The sequence below is a fragment of the Natrix helvetica genome, assembly GCF_964273705.1.
Source record: "Natrix helvetica genome assembly, chromosome: 1".
Taxonomy (NCBI): Eukaryota; Metazoa; Chordata; class Lepidosauria; order Squamata; family Natricidae; genus Natrix; species Natrix helvetica.
The window spans coordinates 129876535-129892713 of NC_138548.1; the positions used below are offsets into that span (position 1 = coordinate 129876535).

Here is a 16179-nt window from a genome sequence, read left to right on the forward strand (position 1 = left end):
ATGTGATGGACATGTGGGTGTGTGGGGGCAAGATCATGAACTTTCAACTGGGTGGGAAACCCAGGAAGTTTTCAGATTCGGGTTTTCCACAGATGTACCAACATGTCTCTCTTAATAAATTGGAACTTTGAGGAAAGCTCTGCCTTGAACTCTGATTTTAATTTTGGATGATATTTGGAACGCTGACAAGGGTATTGTTATTTGAAAAGTCACATCATTTCTTAAAACAGGGGTCTCCAACCCCTGGTTTGTGGACTGACACCAATCCATGGCATCCCAGAAACCAGGCCGAGCAAACAAGCAAAGCCCCATTCACAGGATATAGGCCACACATGAAACCACGCCCCCTCCTGTCCGTGAAAAAACCTCTCTCCATGGAATCAGTCCCTGGTGGCCAAAAGGATGGGGGCCACTGTCTTAAAGCATAAGCCTCTTGTTTTCAGGCACCCACAGAAATTTGAAAAACGTTGGCCTAGTTCAGGGGTCAGAAAACTGCGGCTCTGGAGCCACATGTGGCTCTTTCCTCCTTCTGTTGCGGCTCCGTCACCGGTCGGCACCACAATTTTGAGAGGAGCTTCCAGTGGGGAGGGGGGGAGAGAAGCACAGTGTGCCAGGAGAAGACTCTATGGCAAGGGGAGGGTTTTCCAGTTGTCTTCAGAATTGATAGGGCTTTCGGTTATGACAGGTAGAGGGAAAAGTACGCCACACTAGGAGGAAACTCTACGGTGGGGGAACTGAACTTCCAGTCAGCTCCAGAATTGAATAGGGGGCTTCCGGTTAGGACCTTTGTGGCTCCTGGTGTTTTCTTTTCTGTGGGAAACGGGTCCAAATGGCTCTTTAAGTGTTTAGGTTTGCGGACCCTGGTCTACTTTAATGAATGTAGAGTGGGGTCATGCTCACACTAGCTCTGAAGCTCTTCTTCCAAATCATTTGCAAAACATATATAGACTTGCTGGTCACGATTTAAATACAACATGCTCCCTTTAATGGCAGGTGCTTTAGATGTGTGTTATAAATCTATGACAATATTAAGTGCCTTTAAATCAATCTAGTTGCACATAGAAATAAATGTAGCCTATGATCTGAACAGAAGCTGATCTGCAGCCTGATTAACTGTATTGAAATTCAAGGCCTGGTCCACATATTTGTTCATTTATTCCATCTATTTGTACAGCCATCTACCTCAAACACTTGACTGTGGGCAGCTAACAATGATTAAAAAGAGGATAAAAACATTATAAAGCAAGCAATGAGCAGCGCACATAGCAGCTGAGATAAAGGACTAACCAATACAACTAATACAACTATGATACTGGTTTGCTCACACACAGGGACCCCAGACTCAGTAACAAAAGATCCTACAAAAGTCCAGCAAGGTAGAACCAAATGGTGTACTCCCCATGTTAGTTAGTAAGCTAAATGTTTAATTAATGATGCTTCACCAACACTAAATGATCTTATTCAACCATCAGTAGTAAATATAATTAAATCATACAATGGTGCCCACTGATGATCCAGGACTACATGTAATTAGGCAATATTACAAGAAACAGTCCGAATCCGTATCTACACAATATGAGCAGAAAATCTCTTAACATCACCTTAAAGTTGGGCCCGAAATCTAAGTCATTTGGAGCTAGGGAAGAAATTCCAAGAATAGACCTCTAAAGACACTAAGGCCTGAAAAGGAATAGCAATCGCAATAGCACTTAGACATACATACCATTTCATAGTGCTTTACAGCCCTCTCCTAAATGGTTTACAGAGTTAGCCTATTGCCTCCAACAATCTGGGTCCTCATTTTTGCCACCTCGGAAGGATGGAAGGCTGAGTCAACCTTGAGCTGGTGAGAATTGAATCGCCAAACTGCAGCTAGCAGTCAGCTGAAGTAGCCTGCAGTACTGCATTCTAACCACTGCGCCACCACAAAATAATTCTAGCAATTGCTGTGTATTAAATGCAGGCTCTATTTATAATAGGTCTTAATTTTTATTGATATGTATTACATTGATCCCAAATCATAGATATTCTATTCAGTGCTTTGTGGCCCAATTGTGATGACTGTCCTGAGAAGAAAGATTTGGGGATGCATCAGGTGATCCACATGCTTGATCTAGAGCTGGCATGAATAAATGACTCCTATCCTTGTCAGTTTGATCTACATTAGTGAGGGGTTTCAATTTATTTGACTACTGGTTAGCTCATGCACATGCGCTCGCACGACACTTCTGCACATAAGCTTCTGCTCATGCGCAGAAGTGTCCAGGTGGGTGGGCGGAGCCTCCCACTTCTGCCACTACCAGTTCGCCCAATCCAGGGCGAAATGGCAAAAATCCTCCTCTGGTCTATATGTCCTTACCAGTTGCCTTGTTATAAAAAGGAACAAACTATTATCAATACATGAACCATAAAGATTTAACAAACAAGAGGTTGGAATTCTCAGCAGTTTCCTTAACAATATAAATGTAGTGAAGCAGAATGCAAGGCTGATTTTATTTTCAACCTGTACATGTCTATTTCCACATAATATTCCTATAAAGAAGGGCAGGATGATGAGAGTAATATGCTAGTTAAAAGTGCTAACAATGAGAAGGATATAGGATAGTTGAATCAGAATAGCAGAAAATAGGGATCTTCTATCACATCCTGTAGGGACATACATATATATTTACATAAGGGAAATATAAAGCTAGAACTTTTCCTTCAGAAATGAATTTACTAGAATTAAAGATGGTATCATCTGTATGATGGGACTAAGTAGTGACAATATTCCATAATTACCAAGAGCCTAATGCAAACCATGTATTTTGAGTATAAAAATGCTACACCCTGATACCTTTTTGGCATCTTCAGCTGTAAGAGAGCTTCCTTCAGCTTCTTCATTGGTGATCAATGAAATTCCTTCTAAAAGTAAGCAAGTAATATACATTTAACCTTTTTCGCATTAGCTAAAGCAGATCAGATCAAAGTATCATAGTCAGAAATCAAAATATTTTTTTGAGATCCACATGGCAGCATCACTCATATATTGGCTAAGTACTATATACCTAATTCAACTATTCAATAAATATAACCCATAACAATATGTTTTAAAGCAAGGCGTTCTGGTCTTCCACAGAACTATTCTATAATCCAGATTACCTGGGTTAAAAAGAATAAAAGTAGCTGAAGCAAATTGTTGATGGGGGAGACAAACATTTTTAGTCCTTCTCATTCTATCAGAAATGTTTAAATGTTCCTTAAGAGATCAATTGATTTTGATCTGGCTTACTGCATTATTTTTTCCCAACACCAGCCAGTTTCACCCTTACTGCTAATATTTCTCTAGCCCAGCTACTAACTTCTTCGGAGGAAAAGTCAAAACTGAATTAGGCTACAAATGTCACGACCCGTATTCAAGAGATGAGAATGGTTATAACCAACCTCTAATTGATAACAACTCCCTCCTTATATAAGTAACCAGATGTTTATGAATTTTGATTGCCGCTATAATTATTATGGGGAAACATCTGCTAGCTTGCTCAGGAAGCTGACATTTTCTATTTTATGATTTAGCACCTCTACTTGATATACAGCCAAGATTGACTGTCCTATGTTTTTAGCCAAATATTTCCTTCATACTCTTCAATTTGTCATTAATGTAAAAATCCTTTAGCTGGGAAGGATTTATATAAACTAAGTGGCTTTCTGTTTTGTGGACGCACAAGTCTTTATGTATGTGCCTGTAAAAAATAAAAGCTATATGGGCATGAATGCTTGAGTTATTGTTTGCCAGTTTTAAAATTAGCTTACACAAAACATTCTTTTGATTGATTATTCCCCACTTGATTGAAGCATGACACATAAATCTGCCATACCTCTATAAAAGCTTTCTGCATTACATCTATGAAAAAATTTCCCTCATTCCATCTGGAGATGACTACCCAAATTTCAATAAGCATGGGAACAAGAACGTGCAATAATACTTTTATTTTAAGCAGCTGGCCAAATGTAGCAGGTAAGTTATGATCTGTTATGAGTTATGTATAAAGAAGTACAAGCAGATCCAATGCAAAGTGGGAGGATATCTCAGCTAAAAAGTAAGTACAACAAAATAAGTATAAATTTATTTCAAACATTCTGGCTACAGGGGATTTCCCCCCCCCGTATTCGCTATGCCCACATGCCCCAAAACATTCACAATGGAATATATTGTTTGAATGCTGCTTGCATGGAATAATTTGTTCAAATATTTTACCATTATGGAGAATGAGTTGAATGCATCAAACAATTTCTAGGAATGAAATACTATAATGCCTCTGTCTATGGGAAGCTTTTGATCTAGTGGCTGAACAGCAGAGGAATTGATCTCTGCTACTTCCCTATGCTCCACCAATACCCTTTGGAGTAGTGGAGAAAATGGAGCTAAGGATAATAATGGGGATGAAGGGATTAGTGAAGCATTTCATGACTCATACCCTTTCTACCTGCAGGATAACATAATATGGACTGAAATGTGTTTTCAATAGTACTGGGTTCAATATTACAATTACTGGTAGCAGAATTGCACACCTGAACTTGTATTTAAAAATGAATACTTTCTATACGCACATGTGCTTGTGCACATATGAGTACACAGACATTCACACACATTTAGAATAGGAACTAGGATAGGAACTAGAATAGAATAGAAATTTTTATTGACTAAGAGTGATTGGACACACAAGGAATGTGTTTGTGTGCGTGCATGTGTGTGCGTGCATGTGTGTGTGTGTGTGTGTGTGTGTGTGTGTGTGTGTAAATGTATTCCTGCATGCATAGCAGAAGTGGGTTGCTGCCAGTTTGGCCCGGATTGAGTGAACCGGTAGTAGTGGTGGCGGGAGGCTCTTTCCCCCCCCCCACCTGGATGCTTTTGCATATGTGCAGAAGCTTCTACACATGCGCAGAAGCGTTGTGCGCATGCGTGAGCAAACCGGTAGTAAAAATAATAGAAACCCACCACTGGTGCACACACATGTGCCTCCTGGAATACAAACTGACATACATATACATATGTTTCTTTTGCATTCGTGTGTGTGTGTGTGTGTGTGTGTGTGTGTGTGTGTGTAGTCTACATTTGTCACCTAGACAATAAGATGGGTGGCATCTAAATTTGATTAATAAATACAATAATTTAAAATAATTATTTTGAATAGAAGTATTTTTCCTTCACACTTCTGATATGCTTTACAATTAAATCTTGTCTTTGTCTGTTGCTTACCATAAACTAATATTTGACATACCTTGTATCACAATCTCCCAGAAATCTGGTAAGTTTTTGTCTTCCATCCTTTTTTTCAACGCCTCCAAAAAATCATTAAAGCACTGCACTTCTGACAGCTGACATGGTGACAACAGCAAATGAAGAAGACAGGGAAATAAAGTTAGCTTGACACCAAAGAGACACCATATTCTTAATTCATCGTGAGACTCTGAATGAAGCGGGCGTAGAAGAGAATTTCAAACCACCACACAGACATTCATCTGCCCTCACTTGGATTGAAGCTTCAAGTATGCAGTGAATCCCAAAGGAAATGTGATTTATCAAATCATTTATCAAAGGAGCAGTGCTTCTTTAGTGGCTCGAACTAAGACATTATTTTAGATGAAACTTCTATTTCATCTAACCGTTACGGGTAATTGAAAATTTCAAAAAAGCTTTCGATCTGAGGAATATGGACCTCAGATCGAAAGCGGAGCACAGCCGTATCTTTTCTATCTCTAACCATTTCGTTCTGTGCATTTTTTGATGCCACTTCATCAGTTTTCAATTTAAAAAAAAAACACCATATCTCTTTGATCTTGCTTTCCAGAAAAGATTATGGCTTTAATATCCATGTTACCTTAATAGCGTCCTCTCTGAAAACTTTTATGCAATGGATGCTCTTCATATAATACACAATCCCTCTGTTTTCCAAAAACTGGAAAATGTGTTTTATCAGCTGCTGACTAACTGGAAGACAAGAATCATACAATTCAGATATATCATTTGGAATGCGTAAGCAGTGTGGATGTCATTCAAATGTCATTGCAATGTATTACAATGCTGATAACTCAAGCGTTAACTTTAAGAAACCATCCCTGGACTCAATGCTACTTTATAGCTTTTATCCTTTCCTTTTGCAGGAAGGCGGTTAAGAATATAGTCAAATGGCAACATAAGAGCCAGCGGTGGGATTCAAAAATGTTAGCAACCAGTTTTCTGCCCGGTTGCTGGGTGGATGTGGCCATAGTGGGTGTGGCCTATTTGGCCTCCTGCACCTTGGGGAGGGAGCATTTTTACCTTCCCCAGGCTCTAGAGGCTTTTCCTGAGCCTCCTGGAGGGCAAAAATGGCTCTCCCCAGGCTCCGGAAGCCCTCTGGAGACTGGAAACAGCCCCCTTTTCGGACTTCTGGAACTTCTGGTAGTCTTGTTTTTCGCTCTCCCCAGGCTCCGGAGGCTTTCCTCGAGCCTCCAGGAGGGTGAAAATGGTCTCCCCCAGGCTACGGAGGCCCTCCTTAAGCCGGAAACGGCCCCATTTCCGGACATCCGGAAGGCCCATTTTTGCCCTCCCAGACCCTTTGCGCGGGCCCTCTACTTACCTGGCATGATTAACGGGCTGCGAGACTCCTGTGAGGGGCAGGGTGAGTGAGCCAGCCAGTCCTTGCAACAACAAGTTCAGCGAACTAGATGCAAAATCCGGTTCATCCGAACCGGTCAGAACTGGCTGAATCCCACCCCTTCATAAAATGGTTCGGGAGGAAGATGATTACCTGGCCCCTTTTCAGTCAGAATTCAGATCAGGTTATAGTACCGAAATAACATTGATTACAATAGAACAGTTGTTTCTATTCTGGCCCTCTTTGATTTTTCAGTGGTTTTCAGTATGATTGATCATGGCACGGCTCAACCTAGAAAACTGGGAGTTCAGGGAAAAGTGTTTTGGTATTCTTTTTTGGGGTGGGCAGGATCAAAACCAGTTGGCAATTTTAGATGGGGAGGGCGAGGGTAGCCATAAACCTCTGCTTTGAGGAGTTCTACATAACTTTACAACCTCTCCATCCATTTAGCATTTATATGAGGCTACCGAGCAAGGTCATCCAATAGCATGGAATTAAGTATCATCGCTATGATCAAGTGTATGTCTGTGCTCCAGGCTGACAAATGATTCCATCAAGATGCTTCTGAAGTATCTAGAAAATGTAGGAGCCTGAGAGTGGAGGCACAAGCTCAGGCTCAATCAAGGCAAGACTGAATGGCTGTGGGTTTGGAGTCTTCTCAGATCTTACTAACTTTAGTTTTGAATGGAGTAGATCTTTCCAAGACCAAGCTAGTATGCAACCGGTACTAAGGGAGGAGCTGAGCGCCATGGCTAGGAAGCCCTTTGCTCATTTCCATCTTTCTCTATTCGTTTCTGCTTGTCCCATGATGTCTGATACACCATGCCTTCTCCAGGTCCCTTCCGTTAAATGGTCACTGAATGAGACCCCAAAAGGGTGCCTTTTCTTCCCCATAAACAGCAGAAAACAACCTCCTGCGACCATCTGCCAGAAAAACAGAGCTCGGAATGGCCCCACGCAGCCGTCACAAGCTCCATTTTCAGCTGTGATGGCTTCCTGCAACTTTGTGCCAGCAAAAACGGTTTTTGCTGGCAGAGGCACCATGGGCCGCTCCTTCGCTGCTTCCAGGGTGGCCCCGCAGGCCAGACCTAAGCACTCCGTGGGCCGGATCCGGCCCCCAGGCCTAGAGTTTGACACCTCTGCTCTAAGGGAAGAAAATCCCTCTCTGATTACAACCCTCCCAGCATCTTGTGGTCAGATGTTATCTGTGAGTTTCTTTAGGGGTTATATACCAGTGAGGGGAGATTTTAAAATCTAATTCTTCCACTTAGGCACATAGCAATTCCCCAGGTTTCATTAAAAAAATGCCATATTGCATCCTCCAGCTGTTTACCTAAATCTGGCTCCCAAACTTGTTTTAAACCTATTTTCAAGAAGTAATGAGTAATTTTGTAATGCTACACTTTTAAATTATGCTAAATAACTGATAAGTAATCATTAATTTCTCAAATTTAGTGTGCAGTTCACAAGTTCTATCACCTCGGGTTTCTCATCAGAAGAGTTGGCAGACAAACATCCAGTACAAGTGCCAAGCACCTCTTATTTCACAAATTAAATCTAGGTATCCAAGCATGCATAACAGGGAAGCTAATCCATAACCAAAATAGCCTTCTGTGTGTGAATAAAATAGACTATAAACATTTTTTCTTTATGGGTTGGGCTATGCCAAGTTCCATGTGCATAGAAGACATTGTTTTTTCTTTTATTTTTAAAAGAGTGTTGTATTATAACATAATACTTGATGGAGTAGGTCTGTGAGGAAGAATCTTTGGCTTGCAGAAAGTATTGCACCTAATTATTAGATGAAACCTTTGGACCTCAGCTCTTGCAGCTGCTTAAAATGACCAAGCAGTCAATTAGTAAGCAATACTGACAGGCCTTCACAAAGGATTTAATTTAATTTTAGAGATTGGCCTGGCCAGCTGTGCTCATGGCTCTTCAGATTGAATCCTGAAAGTTAAAGCTTCCAAACAGATCTAGACACTTCCCTAAACAATTAAGGACACTTGTGAGTCATCCTATGGAAAAAAGAGCTGGTCTTGTTCATAAAACCCAGGAAATAATAGCCTTTATGTTGGCTTTTACTTTGTCAAATAAACAAACGTTTCAAAACTGATGGGGAAAGAAATAAGCTATCTTGACATGTATACAATAGCTGCAGCTCCCCTCCTTTTAAAGAATACATTTAATCTTTATAACGGCTACGACAAATTTAACTGCATAATGAATACACATGATTTCATAGGAAGCTACTCCTCACCACAATTAGTTCATTATGCTTAAGACTTCTCCCTCTCCCACCCCCCACCCCCAATACCATTATAGAACTCCCACGGTTCAAAACAAAAATATAGCTATGTCATATGTAACAAACCAAACAATCCACATTTTTCAATACTGTGTATTACAGCAAAAATATTTTCCAAAATGTAGTTGCTTAGTAAAAAACACTGTTACAAAATAGAGTTAGAAGGGGTTTTTTTTTTTTGTACTGCAGGAAACTATGCCATGTTCTAGAGAGCACTCACAGAATACCTGCAAGGAAACATTGTTAGTAGTGGCAGGGAGGAAATCATTGTAGTGCTACAACTAGAATGTCTGGGGAATGTGGATTTAAAAATGTTGGATAACACAGACAACAGCCAATCCTCCAGTTCAGGGGCCTGAAGTGTCTTTGGAAGTATTTCAGGCACTGGAACATTTGATTGCTTCCCAGATGATAGGTGTGGTGCAGTGACGGGTTCTGGATCCCGGCGCAACAGGTACAGTGCAACGGGGCCGGGCATCCACCCCATGAACACACACAGCACACGCGTACATGTGCATGCGTACATACCTGCAGCGATGCTCTAGCTGCTCGGCGGAGCGTCGTGCAGGCGCTGTACACTCTGTGCACCTGCATGGAAGCCCCGAACAGCTCAAATACAGGTAAGGAGTGTGGGCGGGCTGGTAAACCCTCTGGAGCACCGTACCGGAATGGTACCTGATGCTCCCAGCAGGCACTGGTATGCCCGTACCAGGGTGTACGGGTCGTATCCCACCACTAGTGTGGTGTTATTAAAATCTGACCTTTTCAAACGTAGTAAGCCCTCCTGGTTAGGCCTTCATCAATTTGACTAGCTTATATATGGATATTGACATCACCTCCTGGGAAACCCTGGCACAAGAACGATTGAAATGGCACACGCTGATCCACCAAGGCTGCCAGACATCCAAGGACAGAAGAATAACCATAGCACAATAGAAGTGAGCACTACGCAAAGCTAGAGCTGCAAATGCTGCAACAATGGTCCTCACACACGTCTGCCCGACATGTGGCAGAACGTTTCGTGCCCCTATAGGCCTTACCAGACACCTGCGGACACATCATGGACAGCCCACAACCCGTTAGATGTCACGATTCTCTTCGAACATGATGGATGAACATCACCTGCTTATATAGGTCTAAACTATAATTAAACACTCCTACTTTTCCATGGTCTCATCTCAAGGACAAAGACAACAAGCCTATCTCATCTTGGAATGCTTGCATTTCTGCCAAGAGTGAGACCATCAAGGTTCAAGGTTGTGAAATCTTGTCAAAAATGAGACAATCAAAACTGATGAGTTTTTGTTTATAACAGGTGGTGATGAAACCACCTCAGAGATAAGAAGTACCATATCTGTTTCTCAAAGCTAATTGGATTGAAATGAGAAAAATAATCCTATTCAACAAAGGTGTCTCACCAAGCATGGGACAAAACAAAGTATGAGCCAAGTTTAACCTCATGACAAAAACAAATGCGTAATTCTAAACCACAATACTGAAGCATTATAGTAAAATATAAAATCTTACAAAATTTCTAAGGAAAAAAAGCAGATACCAATACAGGTAGTCCTAGAATTACGACCACAATTGAGCCCAACGTTTCTGTTATTGAGATATTTATTAATTATGAGTTTTGCCCCATTTTAGGACCTTTCTTGCCACAGTTGTTAAGTGAATCACTGCAGTTGATAAGTTGATAAACTAGTTGGTAAGTGAATTTGGATTCCCTATTGACTTTGCCTGGAAGAAGTTCGCAAAAGGTGACCACATGACCTTGGGACACTGCAACTGTCATAAATGTGAAGCAGTTGCCAAGCATCTAAATTTTGATCACATGACCATGGGGATGCTGCAAAGGTAGCAACTGTGAAGAACGGTCATAAATCACATTTTTCAATACACTTGTAACTTTTTGAATGGTCCCTAAACCAATGGTTACAAGTTGAGGACTATCTATATTCAATTTCTCCTTGCCAATCTTCTAGGAAAACCAGCAATGCTGTATCTTGAGGTTCAAGAAAATGGTGAAGAACTGAAGGCCTATTCTGTTCCGTTCTGCACAAGAGGAAGGTGTGTTATAACTGAGATTGGAGCACATGTTGTTTCTATATTAGGTTTTATCTTCTGTTTTTGTGACTTGTCTTGGACTATTACAGTATTTCACTTTATGCTGACATTGTTAGTTACCCTCTGTGAACATGCAGTATAAATATATAAATAAATTCAATAATAACCTGTCATTCTAAGGCGCATGTCCATCAGTAAGATCAGAGAACAAAAAAAAACCCACAAAACCCTATCTCTGAACCCCAAGAATTCACTGGAGCACCATTTGAAGCAACCAATGTAGCACATGTACATATTAATCCATATTAATTGGATGCTAATTCGGGGACCATAACACTTATTTTGTAACACTTAATGTGATCCAATAATAGCAGCAGCTCTACTGACCTGCAGCAAAAAGAAACTGGGCCAGGATGTACCAATGCTGCTTCCTTTATAGCATAGTCAGATTCTTTCTTTTATAAGTTCATCCCCTCCATACCTAATGATCCTGTCATAAATTATAATTTCTTATAAACTGCAGCAATAAAAATGAAATCCTGTTGTTTCCTCCCACCCCTCTATTTTTAGAATGCTGCCTCTTCGGTGATGTGTTAAATTAAAACCCCAGGCATCAGGAAAGTATAGAAGTCTTTATTGTGAAGGCACTCCCAATTGTCAATGAATTTTCAAGTTCCTTTTGATCCACAGACTTCCCCATTGAAACAGCAATCTGTTCCCTTCCTGAAGAATACTTAGCCACTTAAGTGACAGCATTCTTCGTAGCTACTTTTTGGAACCAAAACCTGGAATGGTGTAATTCATTCTATGTATTAAAAAATAAGGGGAAACAATTGGATAGTTTCAATTCGCCGTGAAATATCAGGGGTGAAATTCAGCAGGTTCTGACAGGTTCTGGAGAACCGGTAGCGGAAATTTTGAGTAGTTTGGAGAACCGGCAAAACCACCTCTGGCTGGCCCGAGTGGGATGGGAATGGAGATTTTGCAATATCCTTCCCCGAGGAGTGGGGAGGAAATGGGGATTTTGCAGTATTCTTTCCCTGGAGTGGGGAGGGAATTGAGATTTTGCAGTATCCTTCCTCTGCCATGCCCACCAAGCCACGTACACAGAACTGGTAGTAAAAAAAATTTGAATTTAATCACTGTGAAATATGCTAACATGACTCCAACAGAAGCTTCAATCCATTATTGAATCTTTCAGGAAAGTGGATGGGTGAAAGAAGCTGAGGACCTGTTGAACACCAATTCAAATTAATGACCTTAGTAATACTGAAAGAACTTCCCTTGACAATAATTGATATAGATTTAGACTAGGATTAGGCTGGAATGAGGAATTTATTATGTTTATTATATTTATTATTATACTTATTATTATTGATTATCACACAATCAGTCAGATGTTCAGACTGGGTTTGGCATTTTTGTCTACTTATCGAATTCTTACTAAGGACCTGGGATAGGCAAAGCTGGATGTTTGACGGTGTTACAGATATCGTCGCAGGATGTTCCAAGTAAAGCCGCCTTCAGCAATTGACTGATGGCAAATTTTTCAATGCCAATGGTGTTCAAGTGATGCTCCAGTTGTTTTGGGATTGCACTCAAGGCGCCTATTACTATTGGTACCACCCTTGCTTGCCTTTGCCATAGTCGTTCTATTTCTATTTGTAGGTTTTTGTATTTTGTTATCTTCTCCAGTTCTTTCTCTTCTATTCTACTGTCTCCAGACACTGCCACATCCACTATCTAGACTTCTTTGTCTTTCTGTTAAGTCCGGGGTGTTATGTGGCAGGTGCCTGTCTGTCTGAAAGCAATTTAACTTCTTCATTTTTATTACTTTTTCTATTTTATGATCCCACCAATTCTTGCTTACAGTCAAATAATATTCAAATGCACCATAGTTGCTATTTGTCAGACTGCTGCTTGTAGTCAGTCTGTGCGATCTTCTTGCAGCAGCTTACCAGGTGGTCCACTGTTTCTTCAGCTTCTTTGCATAGGCGGCACTTACTGTCTGTTGCTGTCTTCTCAATTTTGGCTTTGTATACATTTGTCCTTAAGGCTTGGGCTTGTGCAGCCAGAATTAATCCCTTGGTCTCTTTCTTTAACTTTCCTACTCTTAGCCATTGCCAGGTCTTGTTTTGCTGTTGTTGTTGTTAAACTCTTATGTTGATATATGTGTCTGTGGAGGAGGGGGTTGGTTTATTGTTATGTACCATCACGTTGTTGTTAACTCTTAGCAAATTGCGTAGATCTCCTCCAGCAAGGTCTGTTCCTAACTTGGTATTGCTAACCTGGTCCTTCAGCTCTCCCAACCATGCACTCATTGCCACCATAACTGAATCAATTAACCTTGCTGCAGGTCATCCTCTTCTTCTCTTTCCTTCTACCTTTCCCAGCATTAGAGTTCCTCCAAAGAGATAGCTCTTTGCATATTGTGTCCAAATTTTTGTTTAAGCTGGTTTATATTCTATTTTACTGATTTACTGATTTCCCCGTACTCTGCTTAGTTTTAAGTGCACACTAAGTAACATGATCACTGCTTGTCAACATACAAGATTATATTTTTACCCCTAACTAGAAATCAAGATATGTTTCTGAAATCCGTATGGTTCTCACTTCTTGGATTTTCCAGCTATATTAGGCCTGACAGCAATCTTGAATACTGTAGGAGTAAATCCCCAGGCAGAATTATAGTGAGTCAATTAAAACAGAGTCTCTTTGAAATGACTCCTTTAAAATCTGGGCTGTGAAGCCTCTTCTTGCAGTCACTGAACGCTCTCCCGCTTCCTTCCCATAGTCTCTGAAATAGGTCTTTCATAGCTGGCTAGAGTTTCCTGTGTTGCCCTACCACTACATAGGACCTACGGCAAGCCAGAAGCGATCATTTGTGCTCTCATATTGATCCCCACTGACCACAGGAATATGAGCGGGCAACTTACTCCCTACTGGCACCAGCTCCATTTCTTCACTTTCCACAGCAGGCAGACTAAGAGTGGCAACCTTCCAACTAGCTGTCAGGGGTTAGGAGAATTACCAAAATCCACTGCTGTTCTTGGCCACTTCACTTCTAATGCCTCGTGTTGATCTCTCTAGTTGCCCTGTTGTTCGAATGCCAGGAGCCTGTTCAATTAGGATTTGTTAACACTCCTTTCCAACACATCTGTTTTACTTTCACTCTTGGCTTTCTCTGTCTTAAATTCTTCCAATTCTCCTCTTGAATTCTCCTCCTTTCACATCCAACTTGATCCTTTATTTCTATTCCTCCAATTCTCATCAGTATTGCCATCCACTCAATTATTGGTGTTAAGCCCTCTTCCGTTATCACACTGTCTTCTTATTCTCCTCATTCAGTGTTCATTTATTTGTGACAGATGAGGGTTTTAGTGTCGTATTCCTCCATCTCTCTATTCCTTCTGCCTCGCAATCTTCTATCTCCTTGGAGGCCTCTTAATACTTCTCTCTTTATAAGCACTTCCTGTACTCAGTCCAAGAATCTTTTATCTTTCTTGTTAAGTGGATGGTGGACAGGTTCACCTGTAGACACTTTACATCTTCTTCCAGTGTAATGTACTTAAAGCAATGACAAACCATTCAATTCCTAGCTGAATTCAGTCTTTTTGGAAAGATCAGTAGGTAGACTTTCTTCACATGAAGTACTATTCCTCATATTTTAGACCATGGGTGTCAAACCTGCGGCATCATCTTGCTGTCACATGACATTTCGTGATGCCGCAGGTTTGACACCCATGGTCTAAAACAGTGGTGGGCAACCCGCGGCTCGGGAGCCACATGCGGCTTTTTACACCCTTTAATGCGGCTCTTCTGTGTGCCGGGTGCCCGCTCCCCTCCCTCCTCTCGGGCTTCGGAGGGAAGCTTCTGCAAAAGCCCGGGCGAGTGACAACCAATTTTGGTCCTATGACTGCAGAATGCTGCAAAATACCATAAATGCAGGCCAGTTGTTGAGTGTTTCAAATGTGATTGGAACACTCAACAAGGTGACCACAGTGTGTGTGTGTGTGTGTGTGTGTGTGTGTGTGAGTGAGAAAGACAGACAGAGAGAGGAACAGAGAGAGGGAGTGAGGGAGGGAATCAGAGAGAGACTGACAGACAGACAGACACATACACACAGACAGAGAGAGACAGAGAGGGGGAGGGAGGGAGAGAAAGATAGACAGACAGAGAGACACACACACAGAGTGAGTGATTAAGTGAATGAGTGAGAGACAAGACACACCCACATACACAGAGTGACAGAGAGAGAGGAAGGGAGGGGAGAGAGACAGAGGGAGAGACAGAGACAGACACACACACACACAGAGTGAGTGAGAGACAGACACACACACACACACACAGAGTGAGAGATGGGGGAGGGAGGGAGAGAGAGACAAAGAGCCAGAGAGAGAGAGAGAAAGAAAAAGAAAAAAAGAAAGAAAGTGGGAGAGAGAGATGAAATTAAAAACAACAACATACAAACCTGACTTACTCAAACTATCCAAGGAAATGCAAGGCCAATGTTCACATTAGTGGTTGTGACTTTGTCAGTCAATGTCAGGATGTAATTTTCTCTACATTGTAAGGCAAATTTTACGGAATTTAACGTTATCGATAAATAATATCGTTCTAAAGTTTTTGTTTTATTAGTTGTGTTATTTGTATCCTCCCAACCTATGTGGATACTTGCATGCAGAATATTCTCAATAAAAACTTATTGAAACTAAAAACAGTGTACCATCCTATGTATTTTCGGTTTTAAAAATGTGGCTCTCAAAGTAAATTTCAATCGTGGTTTTGGCGAGATTTGGCTCAGTTGAAAAAAAAGGTTGCCCACCACTGGTCTAAAATATGAGGAATAGTACTTCATGTGAAGAAAGTCTACCTACTGATCTTTCCAAAAAGACTGAATTCAGCTAGGAATTGAATGGTTTGTCATTGCTTTGCGGAGCTGGGGTGGGCGTGGCCTGCATGTGATGCATCTGTCCCGTGGGCCGCCAGTTTGACCCTCCTGTTTTAAACTAAGAAGACTTTTTTTTTTAAATCAAACTCATTTTTCAACTGGAAAAGTCACCATAGGTTTGTCAATAATAATGATCAATAATGGTAAGCAAACTGCTCTGAAGCTTGTTTTCAATTATTAACATTACCCTACAGTTATGCACTTGTGAAGGCATTTTTAATACATTTTGGACAGAT

At 41.1% G+C, this 16179-nt stretch overlaps 1 protein-coding gene across 1 annotated transcript in view; it reads right to left on the minus strand.

The window, feature by feature from the left end:
* The window catches only part of XRCC5 (X-ray repair cross complementing 5), a 61220-nt gene that overhangs the window by 6962 nt on the left and 38079 nt on the right, over positions 1 to 16179 (minus strand). Inside the window, exons 17-19 of the mRNA XM_081938152.1 lie at positions 5862 to 5971; positions 5262 to 5358; positions 2837 to 2904 (exon numbers count right to left, since the gene is read on the minus strand). Coding sequence (XP_081794278.1) covers positions 2837 to 2904; positions 5262 to 5358; positions 5862 to 5971 — 275 coding nt within the window. The remainder of the gene's footprint in view (positions 1 to 2836; positions 2905 to 5261; positions 5359 to 5861; positions 5972 to 16179) is intronic.